The sequence below is a fragment of the Bidens hawaiensis genome, unplaced genomic scaffold (assembly GCF_021521415.1).
Source record: "Bidens hawaiensis isolate Kalapana, Puna unplaced genomic scaffold, B.hawaiensis_p1.1 tig00038480_1, whole genome shotgun sequence".
NCBI lineage: Eukaryota > Viridiplantae > Streptophyta > Magnoliopsida > Asterales > Asteraceae > Bidens > Bidens hawaiensis.
The window spans coordinates 89,062-108,549 of record NW_027496745.1 but is presented as its reverse complement, the minus strand read 5'-3'; the positions used below and the strand labels follow the sequence as shown (position 1 = coordinate 108,549).

The following is a 19,488-nucleotide window of genomic DNA, read 5'->3' as shown; positions in this document are numbered from 1 at the left end:
ACTAATATCATGACCCTTTAAATTACTTTTACTACACTTTTATGGATGCAAATAAACCAAACATCTCTTAGTTTATTCAAGATCGGCTTATTAGAATCGGGATATGGCCTAAAGCAGTGCTCACTTAATAAGCTGGCTCGAGCCTATATGATATACATCAGGTTCGGTTTATTAAGTCAATTAACCGGGACACATATTTACCTGCACCGAATCCGAAGAGCTACCATATTCTAACTCATGAACTTGTAGCCACGCCCCATGCATTTAATTTTATATTATTGTTTTCTTAGTCTTAAGTTTTTGAATGTTCATTTTCTTTTTATCGTTGTAGTTAACTTAGTGGGGTCATGGGTAGTTTTCTGTTCTTTTTAACTTGCATGTATTAAAAGAAACTATCAGGAGAGAAGCCAAATGTTTATGTTGAAAATTTTTTCTTGGTTAATTTTATCTCAAACGGATTTTGAGTAAAATTGATTTTGTCTATGCTAGCTCCATTTTGGCATCTCGAGTGGTGTTCTTCGACACGGTTTTTTATCCGGAGTGGTGTGTCTGTATCTTAGGTTAAAAATCGCACCCCGATTGTTTGTTTCGGTGGTGAGTCTGTATCCGAAACGAGCCATTGATCTATCCGTTACTTGTTACCGATGATTTTGCTATCACTACGCTTCGTATATTGAGTTTGATAGTCTTATAAGTTTAAATGAATGTTTTATGTATACTATATATAATACATGAGACATGGGCAAATTAAGACACCAACATTTTAAGTAATTTACAATTTCTAAAGCATAAGGTACACATTCTATAGCATGTAAGATATGAACAAACTTGTACATTAGAAAATATACATAGAAATATTTACAACATTGCCTCATCAACTTTACTCAACTTTTGTAAATTTAAATAATTGTTAGAACTTTTTCATCTTTACTCATGTATTCCTTTAGATTTTAATTGTAACCAACTTCCCCCCAATGATTCCAACAGTCGTAATTTTTTCATACGTTAATATATATATATATTTTAAATTGCACCATAAAAATGAGAATTTTATTATCTTTAATTTGAGTATGGTATTGCTATAGTTTTTTTCAATTTAAAAATTAACAAATTACGTATGGGCGTCATAATTCGATTTTAACGGATTTTAAGTTAAATCATGAGCCAAACCGTTGGTTTGAATTTTTGTCATTGAAAACCACAATTGAACCGTCGAAAATATAAACTAAATCATTACTAATGGTTTTGTTTCACACATTGAGCTTCAATAATAAGTTTACAGTCCGGTCCGGTTTTATATGGTCTATTTTTGGTACAAACCGTAAACCAAACTGTTTGCTATGGTTTGAACATTCATAAACCAGCTAATCAAAAGTGGTGATTGATTTAAACGATTTCAAGGTTTCAAACGAACCTTGAACATCCGTAATTGTTACATGATTACTACGATTTTTGTTTCCCGCCGTTTTGCGCGGACACTTGTGTAGTTCAAATATTATATAGAATTAAAGTCTTTTGAGCTCACAAACCCCAACAAAACTTGATTCAACAATCAATTTTTTTCAAAACAACTAATTATATGTTATTGTTATTAAAAACAACAATTTTTTAAAAAAACAAAATTGTAGCTAATTGTTGCATAGATGTTACAAAATCGTTACATTGTCTTGAAACCAAATCCTTTTTTATTATTTTCTTTATTCCTTTATAATCTCCGCAACAAACACCCGCATGATTTAATGTAGAATGTGGTAGAGAGTGAGTTTCTTAAATTTTATAAACTCAAGCCGGTTATGTGTCGAGAACTGGATTAAGCATGTATCAATACCGGGTTACGTGAGTAACGTTGTTGGGCAACTCATGCCTTGGTGGCGCTGGTTATGTGTCTAACAAACATACTTTTGGGTGGTAGATCCTTCATATTTTGGAAGGCGTTTTTCTATAAATAAATGAATTTTAGTCATACTATTTGAATCTCTCTAGTTATGTCTTTCATGTTATATTTTAAACCAACCCATTATGACACGAATCAATTTTAACTTGACTCCTTTGACCCATAACCGTCCTGACTTGATCCAAAATAACATAAAATAACATATTTTGAATCTATGTGTTTTAACTTATTCTGACTCGACCTGTTTGTCATGCCTAGTAATCATGCTCCTTTGTAGTAGTGTAATCATGCTTGGTTCGATTATTAGGAGAAACCGAAGCTGACTCGGTTTTCTGAATATACAAACCGTTCGGTTTTCAGTTTTTTAGTTTCGGTTCAGTTATAGCTAGGTCTTTTTTTTCATTGCAAGAAAAATTTTAAAAATGAAAATGATGATTTTAGACTTGTAAGAGCATATTAAAGTATCACATATACATTGAATTAAAAAAAAACAAAAATAGGTGTGTGTTACGTAGAACCATACGAATACAAAGTTGTTAGAGTAGTAGAGTTTCAAATTCAATAAAAAAAACACTAAAAGTTTCGATTAGGTTACTTTTTTTCCGGTCTCAATTATCTTCATATAGGTCCGGTTCAATTTTTCGGTTATTTAAAAATTGAAAATCAAACCGAAATAAAAAATTAAGTTTAAAAAAAACAAAAAAAAACCGTCGATTAATGTTTAAGTTCGGTTTTTCAATTAATTCGGTTTTTTCCTCCCATGTAAACATGTGAGAAACAAAATATCCAATTAATCCCGGAGAGATGGGGCTGCTGCTGCTACCGTTCTCCACCGCCACAATAATATTCCGGCCACCATCAACTGCAGCACACTTGCCGTCAATCTCATATTCAAGAAACAGAATATTCCGATGCTCGGCCACCACAACACTTACACCGTCTCAACAGCGGAACGAAGTGGAATTGGAAAACAAAAAATACGACTTGTTGAAAGCCATTCAAGACACTAAGCGTGGGTTTGTTACTACACCTAACCAACGCTCTGAAATCGAAGAGTCTTTGGTACGTTTTGATTGGTTTAGTAAAATATAACATCAGTGGCAGATTCAGTTTAATTTATAAGGGACAATGACCAAAATGTCTAGGCGCGTAAATGAACACGTACAAGGACATGTTTGTGTTCGTTCATTTCATTTAACTTTAAACGAACGTGAACACTTAGGGGGTGTTTGGCCTAGCTTATATTTTTATGCTTATGCTTATATCTTTTTGAAGCCTATAGCTTATTTTATATCGTTTGATAAACCCTTTTTAAGTGTTTGGATTAGCTTATATTCTACAAGTTGATTATACATCTTAATAAGTTGTTAAATCCATGATAATTTAATTTGTTATAGTAATAAGTTACTTCAATATTATTAATCCATCACCATTTGAAGGCAAATGAGTAGTTTACCCCCTTAAACATATAAGCTTCTTCATATAAGCTAAATAACCATCTTCAAATAAGCTTCTACAAATTAGCTTATATAAGCTTATAAGCCTAAGCTAAAAAAGCTAAACCAAACACCAAATGAAGCTTATTTTATAAAAAAAAAAAGCTAAAAAAGCTATAAGCTTTGGTAAAAAAGCTAGGCCAAACACCCCCTTAATTGAACAAGTATTTGTGTTCGTTTGTTTACAATCTAAATTCACGAACATAAACGAGCATAACTTAACAAAGATAAACAAACTTAAATGAACATAAATAAACGGGCATAAACGAACAGACGCTCACGAACATAAATGAACGAACAAAATACGTGTTCATTTCCTTCCTTTAAATAATTGTACTTCCCACCGAACACTTTGCTGAACGTTCGGTTCGTTTACAGGCCTAAAAATGTCCATTTGACCAACCAATTTTAGATCACTTTTTAATTATTACTCTACAATGGAACTTTTAACTTACCAGATTCTGCTACGCGTCATAAAACTGTTGGGAAGCTAGTTTTCTTTTAGAAATCGTTGGAGCCGACAGGATTATTTAGTCGTCTTGACTAGATTATTTTGGTATTCTGACGAGATTTTTAGGACAAGTGACGGAATCCAGTTGGTTAAAAATCCTGTCCTGTAATGATTAATAAGTGAACAGGTCGATAAGTTTTAGGGTTGGACATTATGGAAATTGGTTGGTCAAATGGACATTTTGGTCATTTTTCCTTCATTTAAATGGCATTTCAGGTCAGACACGATAACTAATAGTGTCATTTTTTTCAAAGATGAACCTGTTTAGTAACAGGTTACACGACATGACCTGTTTAGGGACACGATAAATATCACATATGTAGTGAAGTAGTGAGCCACAAGTTGCCGAGAGTTAATGCAAGTCTTAATTAAATACATAATCTTTTAACATATTTGAATAAAAAACACAATTACGGGGACTAAGGCATATGCCATATGTTTTGACGCGAAAAGTCTTAACCGGTTGACTTGTTAAGCTCAAACTTAAACTTGTTTAACTTTTTTGGAGGGTTTCTTTGTTTTAGTAAAATAACATCGATGGTAGATTAAGTTTAATTTAAAGGATAATGACCAAAATGTCCATTTGGCCAACTATGTTGATTGCTTTTAATCATTTCTTGACGAGATAGTTAACCAACTAGACACGTCATAAAACGGTCAGGTCGCTAATAAAAAAAAGTTGTTGGAGGACGCGTCTGATGAGATTATTTTGGCGTTCGACGAGATTTATTTTGGTTCGGACGAGATCTTTTTGACAAAGTGACAAAATCTGGCTGGTTAAAAATCTTGTTATGTGGTGATTAAAAGGCTATTGGGTCGACGAGTTTTTAGAGTTGGACATTATCGGAATTGGTTGGTCAAGTGGACATTTTGAAACAAATTTCACCTTAGTCTTAAACGTTTCTACCTGTTTAAGGCAGGAAACCTTTTAAGCTCAAACCCAAACTTGTTTAACTTCCGTCATGTTAACAGGCCCGTGTCAGAACTTGCCGGACCTAAACTGCATAGTTAGGTAGTGTAGTGGTGAAAGAACTTGTGTTTTGTAGGTGGATTTGGAGAGTTATGCAGTGAGTGATGAAGCTATTGATTTGGGAGTTTTGGATGGGACGTGGCGGCTGCAGTATACATCCGCTTCTGATGTTCTTATTCTTCTTGATTCGTCATCCAAGCTTCCATTTTTTCAGGTTTTTTATGTTGTTTCAATAATCCTTAATTCCTTGATTGTTGATTGTTTGCATATCGTTAACGCCTCCAAATAAGTTATGTATTTCATGCATACCAATGTTTGATGAAATGTCTTAATGAATAGGTTGGCCAAATATTTCAGAAGTTTGAATGTAAGGGTCAAGGTGACGGAGGCTATGTCCGCAATGTTGTTCGTTGGAGTGTTCCCAGCTTGTTGGAGGTTAGTTTTTCTTTCATTCGATTTTATGCCCGTAAATGTATAATTAGCTCAAGATTCTAGATACTCATTTTAGTACGTTTATCGTGGTACGATATTGAGTATTAAGGATAGTTTGAGTGATTTTAGGAGCTGGTATTTTAGTTAAATAAAGATCGGTTAAAGTTTAAATCGATTTATGCTTAAACAAGCTTGAGCCTTTGATGGAGCTCCTATAATAAACGAGCCTGATCCCAAGCTTCTTACCCCGAGCTTGATTAGATCAACGGGCCTAAACGAATCTATTATTTATATAAATATGATATTATTTAAATATACTATAATATAATATATTATTACATAATAACACTATTCATATGATAAAATAAATAAATAATAATAAAACATAAACAAACCGAGCTCGAGCCCAAGTCTCTTAAGTTAACGTGCCAAACTCGAGCTTAGGCTAGGCTCAGCTCGTTTACATCCCTATATAGAACAATGAAGCACATTTCTCCATACCGATCAATACTAAATATATGATACCTATTAACTATACCATCAATGCTCGATGTATCTTCCTAACTATATGATCTAACTAACATTTGCTTCTTTCACAGGAGAACGAAGGCGCCACACTTCTAGTTTCCGCAAAATTTTCTGTTGTGTCTCGCCGTAACATCTACCTTCAGTTTGAAGAGGTCGGTCGGTTGGTTAATTTCATCAAATCACCAAGGCAATCACTAGATTTAATGCATTCTCTATAAAGGTTATTTATTTATTTGTCTTTTAAAATGACAGATAGCTCTTCAAGATATAATCATCAGTGAAGAGTTGCAAGTTCTAATAGCTCCTGCACTGTTGCCGCGCTCTTTTTTTAGCCTACAGGTAAACCTTCTCATAAGTTTGTTTCATTTCTAATTTTTTTTTATATTTTACATGTAAAAAAAGAAAAAAAAATACATTTCTTGTTTCATTTTTAGATCTTGCAAGCAATTCGTACTTTTAAAGCTCAAATTCCAGTGAATAACACAAGCCCGGGACGGTAAGTTCACAAATTGTTATTGACTTTATTTATGTTCATTATATATAAAAAGTTTGGAAACAGAAAGTTTATAATAAAAATGATATTAAATGGTAGGCGATCGGTTGGAGGGTTGTACTACCTTTCGTATCTAGACAGGAATATGCTTGTGGGTCGAGCTGTGGGAGGTGGCGGCGTGTTTGTATTTTCTCGAGCTCAAAACATCCTGTAAATAATCCGACTCATTGTATAATTGTGGTATAAGTTTTAAAAGTACTCATTCAATACAAACTGTGTAATTAAGAATAATATCAATAAAAATGTCTGGCTGATTAAGCATTCCGTTATGAAATTCTAGATTTCATTCGGTTTTGTTTAAAGTGTTGTGTGTATAAGTGTCTGTAGTTGATCATTGTACAAATATACTTAATAAATAATTGATTTACATAGATTTAATGGCTTATATATATAGAAAATATGTGATGTGAAGGGTTAAATCATTATTGTTTAAAGTCTTGTGTGTATAAGTGTCTGTCATTCATGACACGTTTTCGGCTTCCAAGTCCCAAAGCTTTGTTTTTAATAGGATTGACATTGCTATATAAAAGAGGGTTGTGGCACAACTTGTTGCTTGTTTGTTGTCACTTTATTATAAACGTTTTGAGATTAATGAGATATCATGGTTATTTTGGGATTTAACATGAAATGAAAAGACCCATTTATTGGAAGGGTTAATCAAGCCAACAAACACAATTGGTTTATTAAACGGATTAGACCGAGAACTCTTTAAAACTTTATGGAACTCGTTTATAACCCATTAAACCTGTTTACAACTTGATTACAACCCTACAAATAAATTTTATTTATTAAAACTCATCAGACCCTTTAGCCTTAACATATTTAGGTCAAACCTACAAACATGTTTTGGTAAACAGATTATGTTTGTTTCTGGGTCAAAACTTAAACCACATTGGACTTTTAATTCCAGAATTTAAATTTAATTATTATATATACGTTTTACGTTTGTAAATTATAGCTTTATAATTAACAGCGCGCGCTGTGGTTTAATTAAAAAGTGCATAATGTCCTATTACGTAAATAGTAAGCTATAATTATCTCTTGCTTTAAAAAACGTGTTGTTGTTTAACTAAAAAATATATAAAAGAATAATTAAAAAGAAATAAATGTGTGTATGCATGTGATTGGTGGAAGGTAGTGGGTCAAACCTCTTTTCTGTGTTAAATAGCGCTAAAGGGTGGAGGGTAACCCCCCCCCCCTCTTTTAACCAACCCGACGCAATGTTTAACTAAAATTTTGGGTGACGTGACATGAGGCGCCACCCCACAATGCATAGTCTAACAAAATAAAATAAAAGAGAACAAAGATTTTAGCATAGACGGGTTGTGTTAATATTAATGTGTGTAAACTCATGTTATATACGCAAATTCATGTTCACGTGTTTAACAATTTTTAGTTTCGTGTCATATTTTGCTCTTGTCAACCCGTGGAACAATGCTTATTTTTTCTTTTTTTGTATAATGTTTGGAATTACCCCAATACTCGAGTAACATTTTTTAAGATGAGATGTTAATCGTTCATACTAATTTTGATATTACAAACCTGAAAAAATCATATAATTATTAAAAATCCACATTAAATCAGTTTATAAACATAACACCTTAAGATTTCAAAACTTAATCATTATGAGAAGCTAACCAGCATCTATACTTTCCGTATTCAACACAAAACAAACATATACGAATAGCATAAATCCATACACGTGTTATTACAAAACCAATTATCCAAAAATAATAATATCATCATCCATGGATAACTCAACGAAATATGAAGTGATAATAAACATCCGACGTGTCACTTCTCAAAACCACCCTCTTATTATAAACATATTATTATTATTATTATTTCCCAAAGGCCAAAACCAAACCCTACCGGCCACCGGAAACAAAACAATGTCACTTCCGGCGACACTCGCCGCCGCCACACCACCGTTCACCACCACCACTAACCGTCCAATTCCGCCACTCACTTATTCTCACAACCTCACCATTCCACTCAAAACCTTCACCACCACCAGATCCACCCGCACTCCGGCAACCACACCGGCAGCCGTCGTGGACAATCCGTCAACGGCGGAGGAAGAGGTAGAACAGATTCAACCTAAGGTCGGAGCTAGGGTTAGGGTTACAGCACCGTTGAAAGTGTATCATGTGGCTAAAGTACCTGAAGTTGAATTGTACGGTAAAGAAGGTAAATTGAAAGAGTATGTAGCCGTTTGGAAAGGTAAACAGATATCGGCTAACTTGCCGTACAAAATAGAGTTTTTGGAGAGGTTTGAAGAGCGCGGTGAGGCTCCGGTTAAGTTTTTCGCGCATTTGAAGGATGATGAGTTTGAGTATATTGACTGATTATTATTGGTATGATTTGATATTATTATTAATATAGTTGTAACATGTTGTGGTGTTATGTATATAGTTGCAGCTATAACTATTGTTTGTTTGATTTATTAGGATAATGAATTAATGATATGATACATATGTAATGATACAAGATTATTATGATATAAGTAATATGCACATTATCAAACATTATTTTCTAGTTTTTAGATTGATGTTTGGTGTTCGTTAGGCGCTAGACGGGTGATGGGTACTGACTAGCGATTAATACGGATTAATCAGATTGGACTTCTATATATAAATATTTGATACTTGTTATTCGGATTGGATTAATAAGTTTAAGTTTTCTTATACGAGTCTTGGCCAATTTCAACTCAAATTTGACATATTTTGATCGAAAATTGTCCCATTTGAATGATTTACGACTGTCGATTTGTTTGTCTGATTATGTGAAATATGGTCGGTGGCGTACCAGTTTGCGATTAATCACAGTTTTTACAACACTGATTATTTTATATGTTATTATTTATTTTATTATCTCTAGTTTGAATATAATGATAGTTGTTAATGGGTGTTATAATTAGTTAACTCTATTGCTATATCTTTGTTGTCTTAATCTCTCTATATAATGAGATTTGGTTACAAGTTCAATACATAGTTTTAGGACAATGAGCCAATTGCGGTAAGTTCTAATACTGGTGTTGCCGCTTGGGCTCATCATATGAGTTCAGGCAGCGCGTTGGTCAAACTTTAACCATGAACAAGCTCAATGCAACCTTTTGAGACGATTCTTCAGCATTCACCTTCTGAAGTTTCTTAGTTGCATAAATAGTGTTTTGTGTGTTGGTTAAGAGGAACAAATAAATCCTTGATCCAACAGGACATGTGACTAAAAATCGGTACTTGATTCGATATAACGCCGTTCGTGTTATGCTTTAGAAATATCTAGGAACGCATGTCATTTTTCGAACTTATGGACTAAACTTGCAATATGAACGTACCACAAGATACATTTAAGTAACCAACTCTTCTTACTTTTTTTATTTCACTCTACCAATCTTGGTAAGTTGGTATAAGTGAGATTTTAACTTTTTATTTTATTACAATTCTGTTGAAAATCAACTTCTATACAAATATGATAAACACTAACTATAGTCCATAGGCAGCAGCATGATTGCCATGATCTAATGCTAATGATATGATCAGGGGCAGTGTTGTTTGTGCTTTCAGATTTCCTAAAATTAGCATTCATTCAACAAACACTAAGTAATCACCTACTTCGCAACAAAATATCTACTTACCGTCTCAATTGCATTTTTATAACCGTCTTTGACCATGCCTATATTTAGATCATTCTCATTGGTGAACCGCACATCGGTTGTCCCACTGTTTAAAAATAAATAAATAAATAAGCAAGAGTAATAGATGAACGGCTCGTTCTACCAAACCGATTTGCAAGCAATTCAACTTTTTTAATGCTACATGACATGATATGAGTGGTTCTCTTTTTAATTTATTTTTCTTTTTCTCTTTCACACTAATTAGATTTAACTTTAATATTGTTTTTCTCTAATAACTTTTAATACGGAGTAATTAAGTTTTAAAAAAAAATCGAAAAGCAATTTTTTAAACATGCCAGTATAAATTTTATTAAAAGACAAATTTTGTAAAAAATACATTTTAAATCATTTATATTATCCAAAAAGAATTTTTTTTATATATCTTCACGCTTTTAATAAAAAAGAACTATAAATTATATCTATTTAATTAAATATGATAAAGTTTGGGTTGCTAATAAATGTCAAAAGTTTGGTTTGGTCGGGTTGAATGGAAGAGGGAGAAATTATTTTTATAATAAAGATTGAGTTAGGTTAATTTATGAATGAGAATGATCTTATCTGATGTATATCCACACTTCCATTTTGTACAAAACCAATTTTGATTTTTACAGAAGGAACTTCGAGGATCACATAAACATTAATACATATTGTTTTAATGGTAACACACAAAGTGGTCATGTATATGCTCTCTCTTCTATCATGCTTTATCTTACATCTCCAGCATACAAGTAGTTACATACGGTTAAACACACACTTTCATACACATTAGTATACGGTTAAACACACTTTCACACACATTACGGTTGAGAGAGATGCTGAACACTATATTATGATAACAAGCAGAATAAACGATCCTTCACGTTTTTGCGTATAACATGTGACCAACTACCTAAGCTGCGAGTTCAATGGTGTCGAGGCATGCTTCACTTTGATGGAGGCAAAAGCAGTTTGATGGACCGAATCGTGAATGGTTCATAAATGGGTGAAAAGAGAGAGTGGTTAAATTGATTAAATACCGACTGCAAGAATGGGTGATCACAGCTTCAGAATTATTGACACCGTAATCGTGAAGGACCAAAGGATGAAAGTTGGATAAAATCATGAACAAGTGTGTTAGAACCGACGAGGATCAAGACTTGATGGGCGGGTATTGCGAATACGGGTTTTTAGTGTTTAGATGTTTATTGTTAAGCTGAATATTGGCACTTGGGTAGAGCTGTTCAAAAAGCCCGCGACTCAAAGCTTAGGCTCGAGGCTTGCTCGAATAAAACTAGCTAAAAAACTTGATATGAGACAACCTGAGTTGAGTTAGCTCACTTTTCTAACCAAGCCATAATCGACCATGGCTCTGCTCATTGGCTCGATCTTAGGCTCGTTTAACTTCAAATTCGAGCTCTAGCCTAGCTGAGCTGCCTCGTTTAATTTCAAACTCGAGCTCAAAACCACCCTGGCTAGACTCGTGAACAGCCCTACACTTGGGGCTACTTTTTTGGCTACTAAATTCACATATAGGCCACAGCTCGACTCGGCTCATTTACAACCAACCGATTTCGAGCCGTGTATTTGAACAGCCCTACATGTATATAACTTGAAACATGTAAAAAACACAATTTAAAAAACATGAACAAGTCAGAAAAGGTTGTTGATTCAACTGTAGCTTAACTGGTAATAAATAGTATCTAACATAAATAGTCTCTGTACAGGCTGTCTTTAAAACCATAACCATAATCACTACCTTCAAAGTAAAAAACATAAACCTAGAAAACAATTGCCAGAAAAACAAGCGTATACTAAACTTGTAAATAATAATCTACCTGGCAATCACGACGAACCGAAGTTACGTTTAGTAGCTTCCATCTTCAAAAGCAAATCTTTAATCTCCCTTTCCATCCTTACTTTCATATTAAAATACTCCTGATGAGCGTTTCCCAAAGCTTGCAACTCTTCCAGCTTCTGTCTTCTCGTTTCTTCTGCTTCCGACAGCTGCAGCTTTCTCACGCGGTTTCCATACTCTTCATCGATTTTCTTGCTTTTCGCTTGCGCGATTCGGTTCAAGCCTTCGGCTTCTCGTCTTGCATCGTCAGCACGGTTTTGAAACATCTGAGCCTCGGCTAGCTTGATCCTGATTATCCCGTCCAGCTCATCAAAAACGGGCTCTCTTGGTATTGAAGGAGTGGCCCGCTGCATGTCTGAGCTGGTGGTTTTTAACTTATCTGCATAAATGGATTTCATCCACATGGCGGCTTCTTGACTTGTTTTTGGAACATCACTTACACTTCGTTTTAATGATTCTTTTTCTTGTGAGATGTGAATGTTGTCTGATTTGAAAGCGTCATCGTCTGCAAACAGTAATGTATACAAGATCAATATGAAAAAGTTTATGTTATTTCCAGCAATTATATAATTTCTTAAATATGATGATTGGCTTTTTATTAGTTCTCTAAACGAAGGAGCATAAACAAAAAAAAAGTTCATTTAATAAACGAAGGAGCATAAACAAAAAAAAATTCATTTAATAAACGAATGAACTTGAAATATTGCTCATTTAGTTAAACGAATAAACTTGAACATGCCTTGTTTGTTAATTTATATTTGTGCATGTTTGTTTACGTTCGCTTGTTTATATTCGTTTATTTCATTCATTTATGTATGTTAATGTATTCATTTTCAAACTTTTTACCCATTACTTTTTTAATCAGTTATGTTCATCCGTTTACATCGTGAGTCGTTCATTTATACTAATAATGAACAAACACAAACGAACATGTTCATTTTATTAACTAACATGAACAGAAAAACCATGTTCACTTATTTGTTCGTGTTCAACCGTTTGTTTGGTTAAAGTAAAATGAACGAACACAAACAGGTTATGTTCATGTTCATTCTGTTCACTAACAAGCCTACTTTTATGCATCAAAGATGCACTTTAAGCAACTGAAAGAACAAAACAGTAGAGATTAAGGAAAGCTTACCATTGAGAAAACTCATGATATAACTTCTAACTTGTGGAAGATCTGTTGACTTATCCGACAGTCTATTCAGCAACTGAAGTGAGATTTCATGAAGCCGTTTGCCTCGAATATCCTCACTAACCGAAAATATTCTTCTAACATATTCAAGTTCATTTGCCATTGCTTCAGCAGACCACCCTTTAGCAAAGTTTTTAAACACCTCCCTCACAAAACCAAACATTTCAGAAGGGTGATTACACGCAACACAAAAAGACTGCATCTCAGTTTGACTTTGACCCGAAGCACCACCTGCACTACGACCGTTCCTAATAAAAGATTCCCTTAAACCACAGTCGGTATGACACCAATGCAAGCATACATCACACCCTACCCAACTACATGTATTTGAAGCCGTATCAAATTTCGAACATATTAAACACATGCAAGCACTGCAAAACCCTTTTTTCTGAACACAGACTTTGCAGTCACATTCATCGACGGGTATGTAACTCCTACACGCGAGGTTTCTGCATCTTATGTTTAGATATATTTCTGCTAAATCAGAAGATGATATGTCACTATTTGTTTGAAGGAAACCTTGAATGCCGGTTTTTAATGCGACTAGTATCTCGATTTGAACACAATGGGCTTTTGATAAAGCATCCAAAGTAATATCTGACCTTTTTTCAAGTGTTCTACGAAAAGCGGAAAACTGTCTTCGTTTGCTCGGGTTTAGAATAACATCACGGACTAAATCTTTTAAACTTGTTAAAGACGGCGGGCTCATTTCGTTTAATATCCGTGCCACAATGTGTAACGGGTCAGAAACCACCACCGCGAGAATGGGCTCAGCCAAATCGGCAGGATTAGTACCGATAGCGTCTCGCATAACACGCCTTTTCTCTCTATGAAACTCCGAACCAGTTTCATGAGATCCAACGCTTTGAGTTGGGGATCTTATCTCATTCATGTGCCTCGAGTGCGACCCTGAAGGCTGTTTACCGTTATTATTATTACTGCTTAGCTGTCTTTCCAATCCGAGGGGTGTTTTATAACCACCTTCCGCTGATCTAGCACTATGTAACTGTAAAGATTGGACATTTGAAACGCCTACATTCCCGTTAGACGCGCTTCTTTGAAGAACGAGTGGTGGTTCTGTGTTCTTCTGGTCATCTGCTGGCTGGACCTGCCAGTTCACTCCTTGAAACAATGGGCGGCTTCCAACGGATTTTTCAAAATCGAACGAAGTCTCGGTTAACGAGCAGCTAGGGTTGTGAGTGTAATTCTGGGATCCCGAAAACGATCTAGTGAATCCATCAGAGCTTGTTTGGAACGAGCTGGCATGTGACTGAATGCTCATATCTTGACTTGGAGAATCGGGACCTTGAATCGGGTTCGTGCAACCAATAGGAAGAAGAACAGACGGTAAACGAAGCGACAGTTCAAGCGGTTCTAACGATAGTTCTTCATCTTTCGGTTTAGTAGTTCCTTTTGAGTCAGAACTCTCTTGCTTTTTAGCAGGATCCATAAAGAACAAATCAAAACCACGTGTACTCGGTCCTTCCATGTCAATATCTTTACTAGTCATAAAACCTATTGGCTCATCATTACCATCCGAAGCTGAAACAATCACGCTTTTGCCCTTGTCTTTGAAATTTTGGGTCAGTTCTTTTGTCACGAGAGTATGATTAACGTCTGCAGTTTCCGTTACCTGTACATGCATCTCCACATTAAAATTCTCACCCTTGACCTCATCGTTCGTATTGCTATCTTGTTGCATATCTGTATTAAAATTCTCCCCTTTGACTTCATTTGTATCATTATCTTGTTTCGGTGTTGTTTCCAACGGTTTACTACTTCCAGAAACGTCTCTCGCTTCCGCTAAATGAGCATCCTTCTTTTCATTATCTGATAATGATGGAACTTTAACTGCAACTGCATTTTCAACCGTTTTTGGAGTTGAAGAATTCTCGGACGAAGAAGACTGATTACCCGTGGGATCTGTTGCCTTGTGAAGAGTTTCCGGTTCTTTAACATCAACTTTCTTTGCAAGAACACATGTTTGACTTTCGTTTGAATCAGGCTTTACCTCTTTCTTCGACATTACCTTTGTACCATCTTCCAAACATTTGTCATCAACACGAGTTTCATATTGAACCTCTTTGTTGGCTTTCAAATGCTTAGAAACCGGTTCACCAGATCTTTTTTCAACAACCGAAGCAGCAGGTTCATGACGAGAATCATCATTATGATTAGGATCAGGTTCAAGCTCGCCTTCTTCTCTTTCACTATTATTCCCACTCTCATCCGGAAAACTTTCACTCTTTTTCACTTCAACACTTTTCGACTGCTCACTTCCCGAGTCCTTCGACCAAGCTGGCGACTTTACATCTCTTCCTCCTTGCGGAGACCTCACATTACTAATTTCTTCCGAAACCGCCTTACTACCTCCCCTTGCAGAATCACCACCGCTCTTTGTACCTTCCTCCCCATCTTTCCCACCACCAAACCACCACCACGAAGAAACACTCCCCTCTCTCCGTGACCGATCCCTCTCTGATCTAAACCCTTTCGGAAAATCCCTCCTTGGCCCCGAAAAACTTTCCGATCTATGTATCCTGTCGCTGTTATAACCACCGCCGCCACGAGGCGAAGAGCTCAAAATCCCCCTTTCACTACTCTCCCTATCCCGATCCCTATACCTATCATAACTCTTCCTCCGTTCATAACCATCACCGTCATACTCCGACCTCTTCCGAACCAACCTCGAACCCTTCCGATCATCGTCACCACGATCATATCGCGAAAACGACGAAGACGATAACCCCTTTTTCCCACTCTCAGACTTGTAATGAAAACTCCGGTAACCCGAATCATCATCCTTTCTTCCCCAATCTTTAAACACGCCTTTCTCGCCTCCGTACGAGTTCAAATCATCACTCGACTTCAATCTCTTCATACTTAATCAAGAACACAAATACCCAACAACAAATTACAAAAAAGATCCCAAATCAAAGCTCACAAACAGTTCACCGCCACGTCAGCAAAATTCACAAACCCTAATTTCAAGATTATAAAATTAAACAACAAACAACAACTGGGTACATCTAAAAATCTCAATTCATCATCTAATACAACTAAATCAAGAATCCACACCTTCAATTCAGGGTCTTTCAAAGCTCCAATCAAAACCCTAAAGCTTAAAATTAGGGCTTCTTCAGATAAACAATGGCATCGATCTAGCGATCTCAATACATCATCTAACACTACCGAATCGAAAATCTACACCTTCAATTTAGGGTTTTTCCGAAGCTCCAATCAAAACCCTAAAGCTTCAAATTAGGGTTTCTTCGAATAAACAACGGCGTCGATCTAGCGATCTCGATATATCATCTCACACTACTGAATCGATAATCTACACCTTCAATTTAGGGTTTCATGAAGCTCATACAAAACCCCTAATTTCAAAACCAGGTATAGATAAACAGAGCACATATTAATATAATAACAACATCACCGGAGAATAGCGTCGGTGGGTATTAACGGTGGGATTCCGACGAGACACAAATTGTTAAAATTTGTAATAATAATAATAATTTGTAATTGTAATAATAATATCAGTCAACGTGTAGCTTTAAACTGATATAAAGAGGAGAGAGACTTGAATACGCAAGGTGCGTAGTGCGCATAGTTAGACCTTTGGTAATAAAGTGGGTGGGTGTGTAATGCGCATATCAGGCGTAGCTTAGTGTGGAAAATTTAGTCAACGAAAGTTGAAACGACAAAGGGTCACGCATTACCACGTCAGATATTCGAATATCGACGAAAATAATTATATAAAATTAAATTATCCAGAAGACCTGAAACTCTGCCACGTTTGTGTTTTGAGTTTTATGATTTTATCAAAGTATTCAAGTGTATTGAGTTTAAAAAAAAAAGTAGAAGTAGCATGTTCTTTGTGTTGTGTTATGTGTGTTATTGTATTGTAACTTTCGTTATTTCTATAAATGTTATGAGTGGTGGTATGTTCCGGTACTGTATGGTTCTTGTAATTGAACGCTATTGGTTATGGTACCGGTATTTGTTTTCTATATTTTCGGTTTCGATACTGTTTGGCATTTTCTGTGGTACATGTACCAAACCAACAAAATTGTCACTATATTTTTTTTATTATATTTTTGCTTGTTTTCAGTTTTGTTATTATTTGGTATGATACTAATTTGGTACTGATATCATTAGTAAGAATCGTAACTCCCATTTGTTATTATTTGTGGGCAAATTACCTAAAAGTATATATTACAAAACATAATAGTAAAGCTAAGTGAAACAGCGTAACAAATGTTACATACAAAATGTTTGTCACCACACGATGTTGGCTACGTTAAATTTACAAACAAAAAGGGGGTGATGCCCGACAAATGAGGTATGGATTCTATAAGTTTATAACTCAAATTCTTATAAATTGTTCTTCACTATGTCGATCACAATACATGCTTTATTTGTATTAACTTAAAAGTTAGAAGTCGTTTGATTTAAAAATGTTTTAGGATGTAATCAACTTCTTATTTGAATGTATACATGGGCAATTATAATTAACTACCATCACTTTTCACTTACAATCAAAGAATAATTTTTATAATTAACTACCATCAATTTTCACTTAAAATTACAGCCTAATATTAAGTGAGATTTGCATAAAATTTTCTCCAAATATATTTTGTAGCTTTGAGTTCGTGGTAATTGTAAATCAGGAAGGATAACCTTCAAGGGTAGGAATGGGAAAAACATATAGGTTTAAGGGTTTAAGGGAAGAATGAATTTCACAACTATAAAAGAAATACGATTCTATCTGTAATTGATCATTACATTTTATTCATCAACCAAACATGTTTTGAGTAACAATGGTGACTTGTAGTCATGGCCGACCCTAGAGAAGAGGCGGCGAGAGTGGTTGTCCCCATCCTAATCACCCCTCCAAAAATATGCAATCTTAATGTTTAAAACCATGTTTATCTAAGTTTACTTTTATATATAAAAAAATTGCACAACTTGAGTTATAACCCAATAAGCTTATTTGAAAATTTAATTGTTTAAACATAATAAAAAAAACTCTTTTACTTAAGACGTGAACTTTTTCTCTTCCTCGATATAAAATTTTTTAAACGATTCGTGAAGGCACCCGTGATTAAAAAAACCTTGTAGTTTTGACACCGCCATATTTGCCGGCAAGTAGAAATGAAGACTGCGAATAGACAATTTTTTTTCTATTTGGTTTGACATTCCGGTGGTTGAGGTATTATTCAAAAGTATTTACATTATTTACCTAACATTCAACACGTTACAATATTTTAGTCTATTATATGATATAATAAAGTATACAAATGTTGACATGTCAACATTTAATATAATTAAACAAGACCCAAAATATTTATTTACATATTGTGTTGAAGATTTGGATGTTATAGTAGTCAAATAAAAAGGGAAAATTCACAAAATAAGCGTTTATAAAAACGTTTTTCAGGTTTTAAGTGCTATTTACAAGAAATTCTTAAAATAGGTATTATAAACTAGTCATGACGAGTAGTTTATGATTACACACGAGTAGTTTGAAGAACCAGTAAAAACTTGCCACGTGCCCTTAAATTAACCGTAACGAGCAGATTCACTAATCATTTACTCGTCACGACCAAATGAGTTTCATGCCTCGTAATCAACGCCCACGAGTAATTCACTCGTTCTTTAGTCGCGGCGACTAGTTTACCTGGTTTACATTCCGTACACGAGTAGTTTATTAGTAGTTAACTCGCCGCGACTAGTTTAACCTTACAATCTAGTCGTTGCGACTAAGGAACTTATGAATAACTCGTGGGCGTTGATTACAATGCATAAAACTTATTTAGTCGTGACGAGTAAATAGTTAGTAAATCTGCTTGTTATGGTTAGTTTAAAGACATGTGTCAAGTTTTAATTGGTTATACAAACTACTTGTCACGACTAGATTATAATACATATTTTGGGAATTCCTTGCAAATGACACCTAAAACCTGAAAAACGTTTTCATAAACGCTTATTTTGGGAATTTTCCCAAATAAAAACCATGCGTATATGTAATTAGTTATCATGCTCTTATTTTATCATGGTAATACTAAAATGACTCAAGAACATATGAGTAATTCATATGCTTACGAACTGACAGCTTCGGCCGATGAGCTTAAAAGCTTGCAATCTTTTAAATTCGACATAAACAACCCACTAAACAATAATCCTAGTAAACCTATTTATAGATAAACAATTAAGATATACTTCGAATTTTAATTTTGAAAAATAATATTAAATTAAATCTTCTCATGCTTTAATTCAAATAAACTTGTTCTCCACTTCAAAATCCTTTCTCACGGTTCGGGTTGGATAGCCTTAACGGACCGGATGCTCAAGAAAAAAAAAGTTATAATTGAAAACCAAGACTATATTTCATTT

At 34.8% G+C, this 19,488-nt stretch overlaps 3 protein-coding genes across 3 annotated transcripts; 2 read left to right on the top strand and 1 right to left on the bottom strand.

Moving 5' to 3' along the window:
* The first annotated feature begins 2,679 nt into the window (after window positions 1-2,679).
* Window positions 2,680-6,647, top strand: LOC143590343 (putative plastid-lipid-associated protein 10, chloroplastic). The gene is made up of 7 exons (XM_077070850.1): window positions 2,680-2,956; window positions 4,948-5,085; window positions 5,211-5,306; window positions 5,903-5,983; window positions 6,084-6,170; window positions 6,266-6,327; window positions 6,424-6,647. Exons 1-7 carry the CDS (start codon window positions 2,699-2,701, stop codon window positions 6,536-6,538), a joined length of 837 nt encoding a protein of 278 aa, XP_076926965.1. The 5' UTR covers window positions 2,680-2,698; the 3' UTR covers window positions 6,539-6,647.
* Window positions 6,648-8,223: 1,576 nt separating this feature from the next.
* LOC143590342 (ferredoxin-thioredoxin reductase, variable chain-like) lies at window positions 8,224-8,819 on the top strand. Its single transcript, XM_077070848.1, has one exon. The coding sequence runs from the start codon at window positions 8,277-8,279 to the stop codon at window positions 8,730-8,732; it is 456 nt and encodes a 151-aa protein (XP_076926963.1). The 5' UTR covers window positions 8,224-8,276; the 3' UTR covers window positions 8,733-8,819.
* A 2,862-nt stretch (window positions 8,820-11,681) lies between these two features.
* LOC143590333 (protein OBERON 4-like) lies at window positions 11,682-16,837 on the bottom strand. The gene is made up of 3 exons (XM_077070844.1): window positions 16,300-16,837; window positions 13,033-16,167; window positions 11,682-12,399 (listed from the first exon to the last, which is right to left on the bottom strand). Exons 2-3 carry the CDS (start codon window positions 15,968-15,970, stop codon window positions 11,882-11,884), a joined length of 3,456 nt encoding a protein of 1,151 aa, XP_076926959.1. The 5' UTR covers window positions 15,971-16,167; window positions 16,300-16,837; the 3' UTR covers window positions 11,682-11,881.
* Window positions 16,838-19,488: the final 2,651 nt, after the last annotated feature.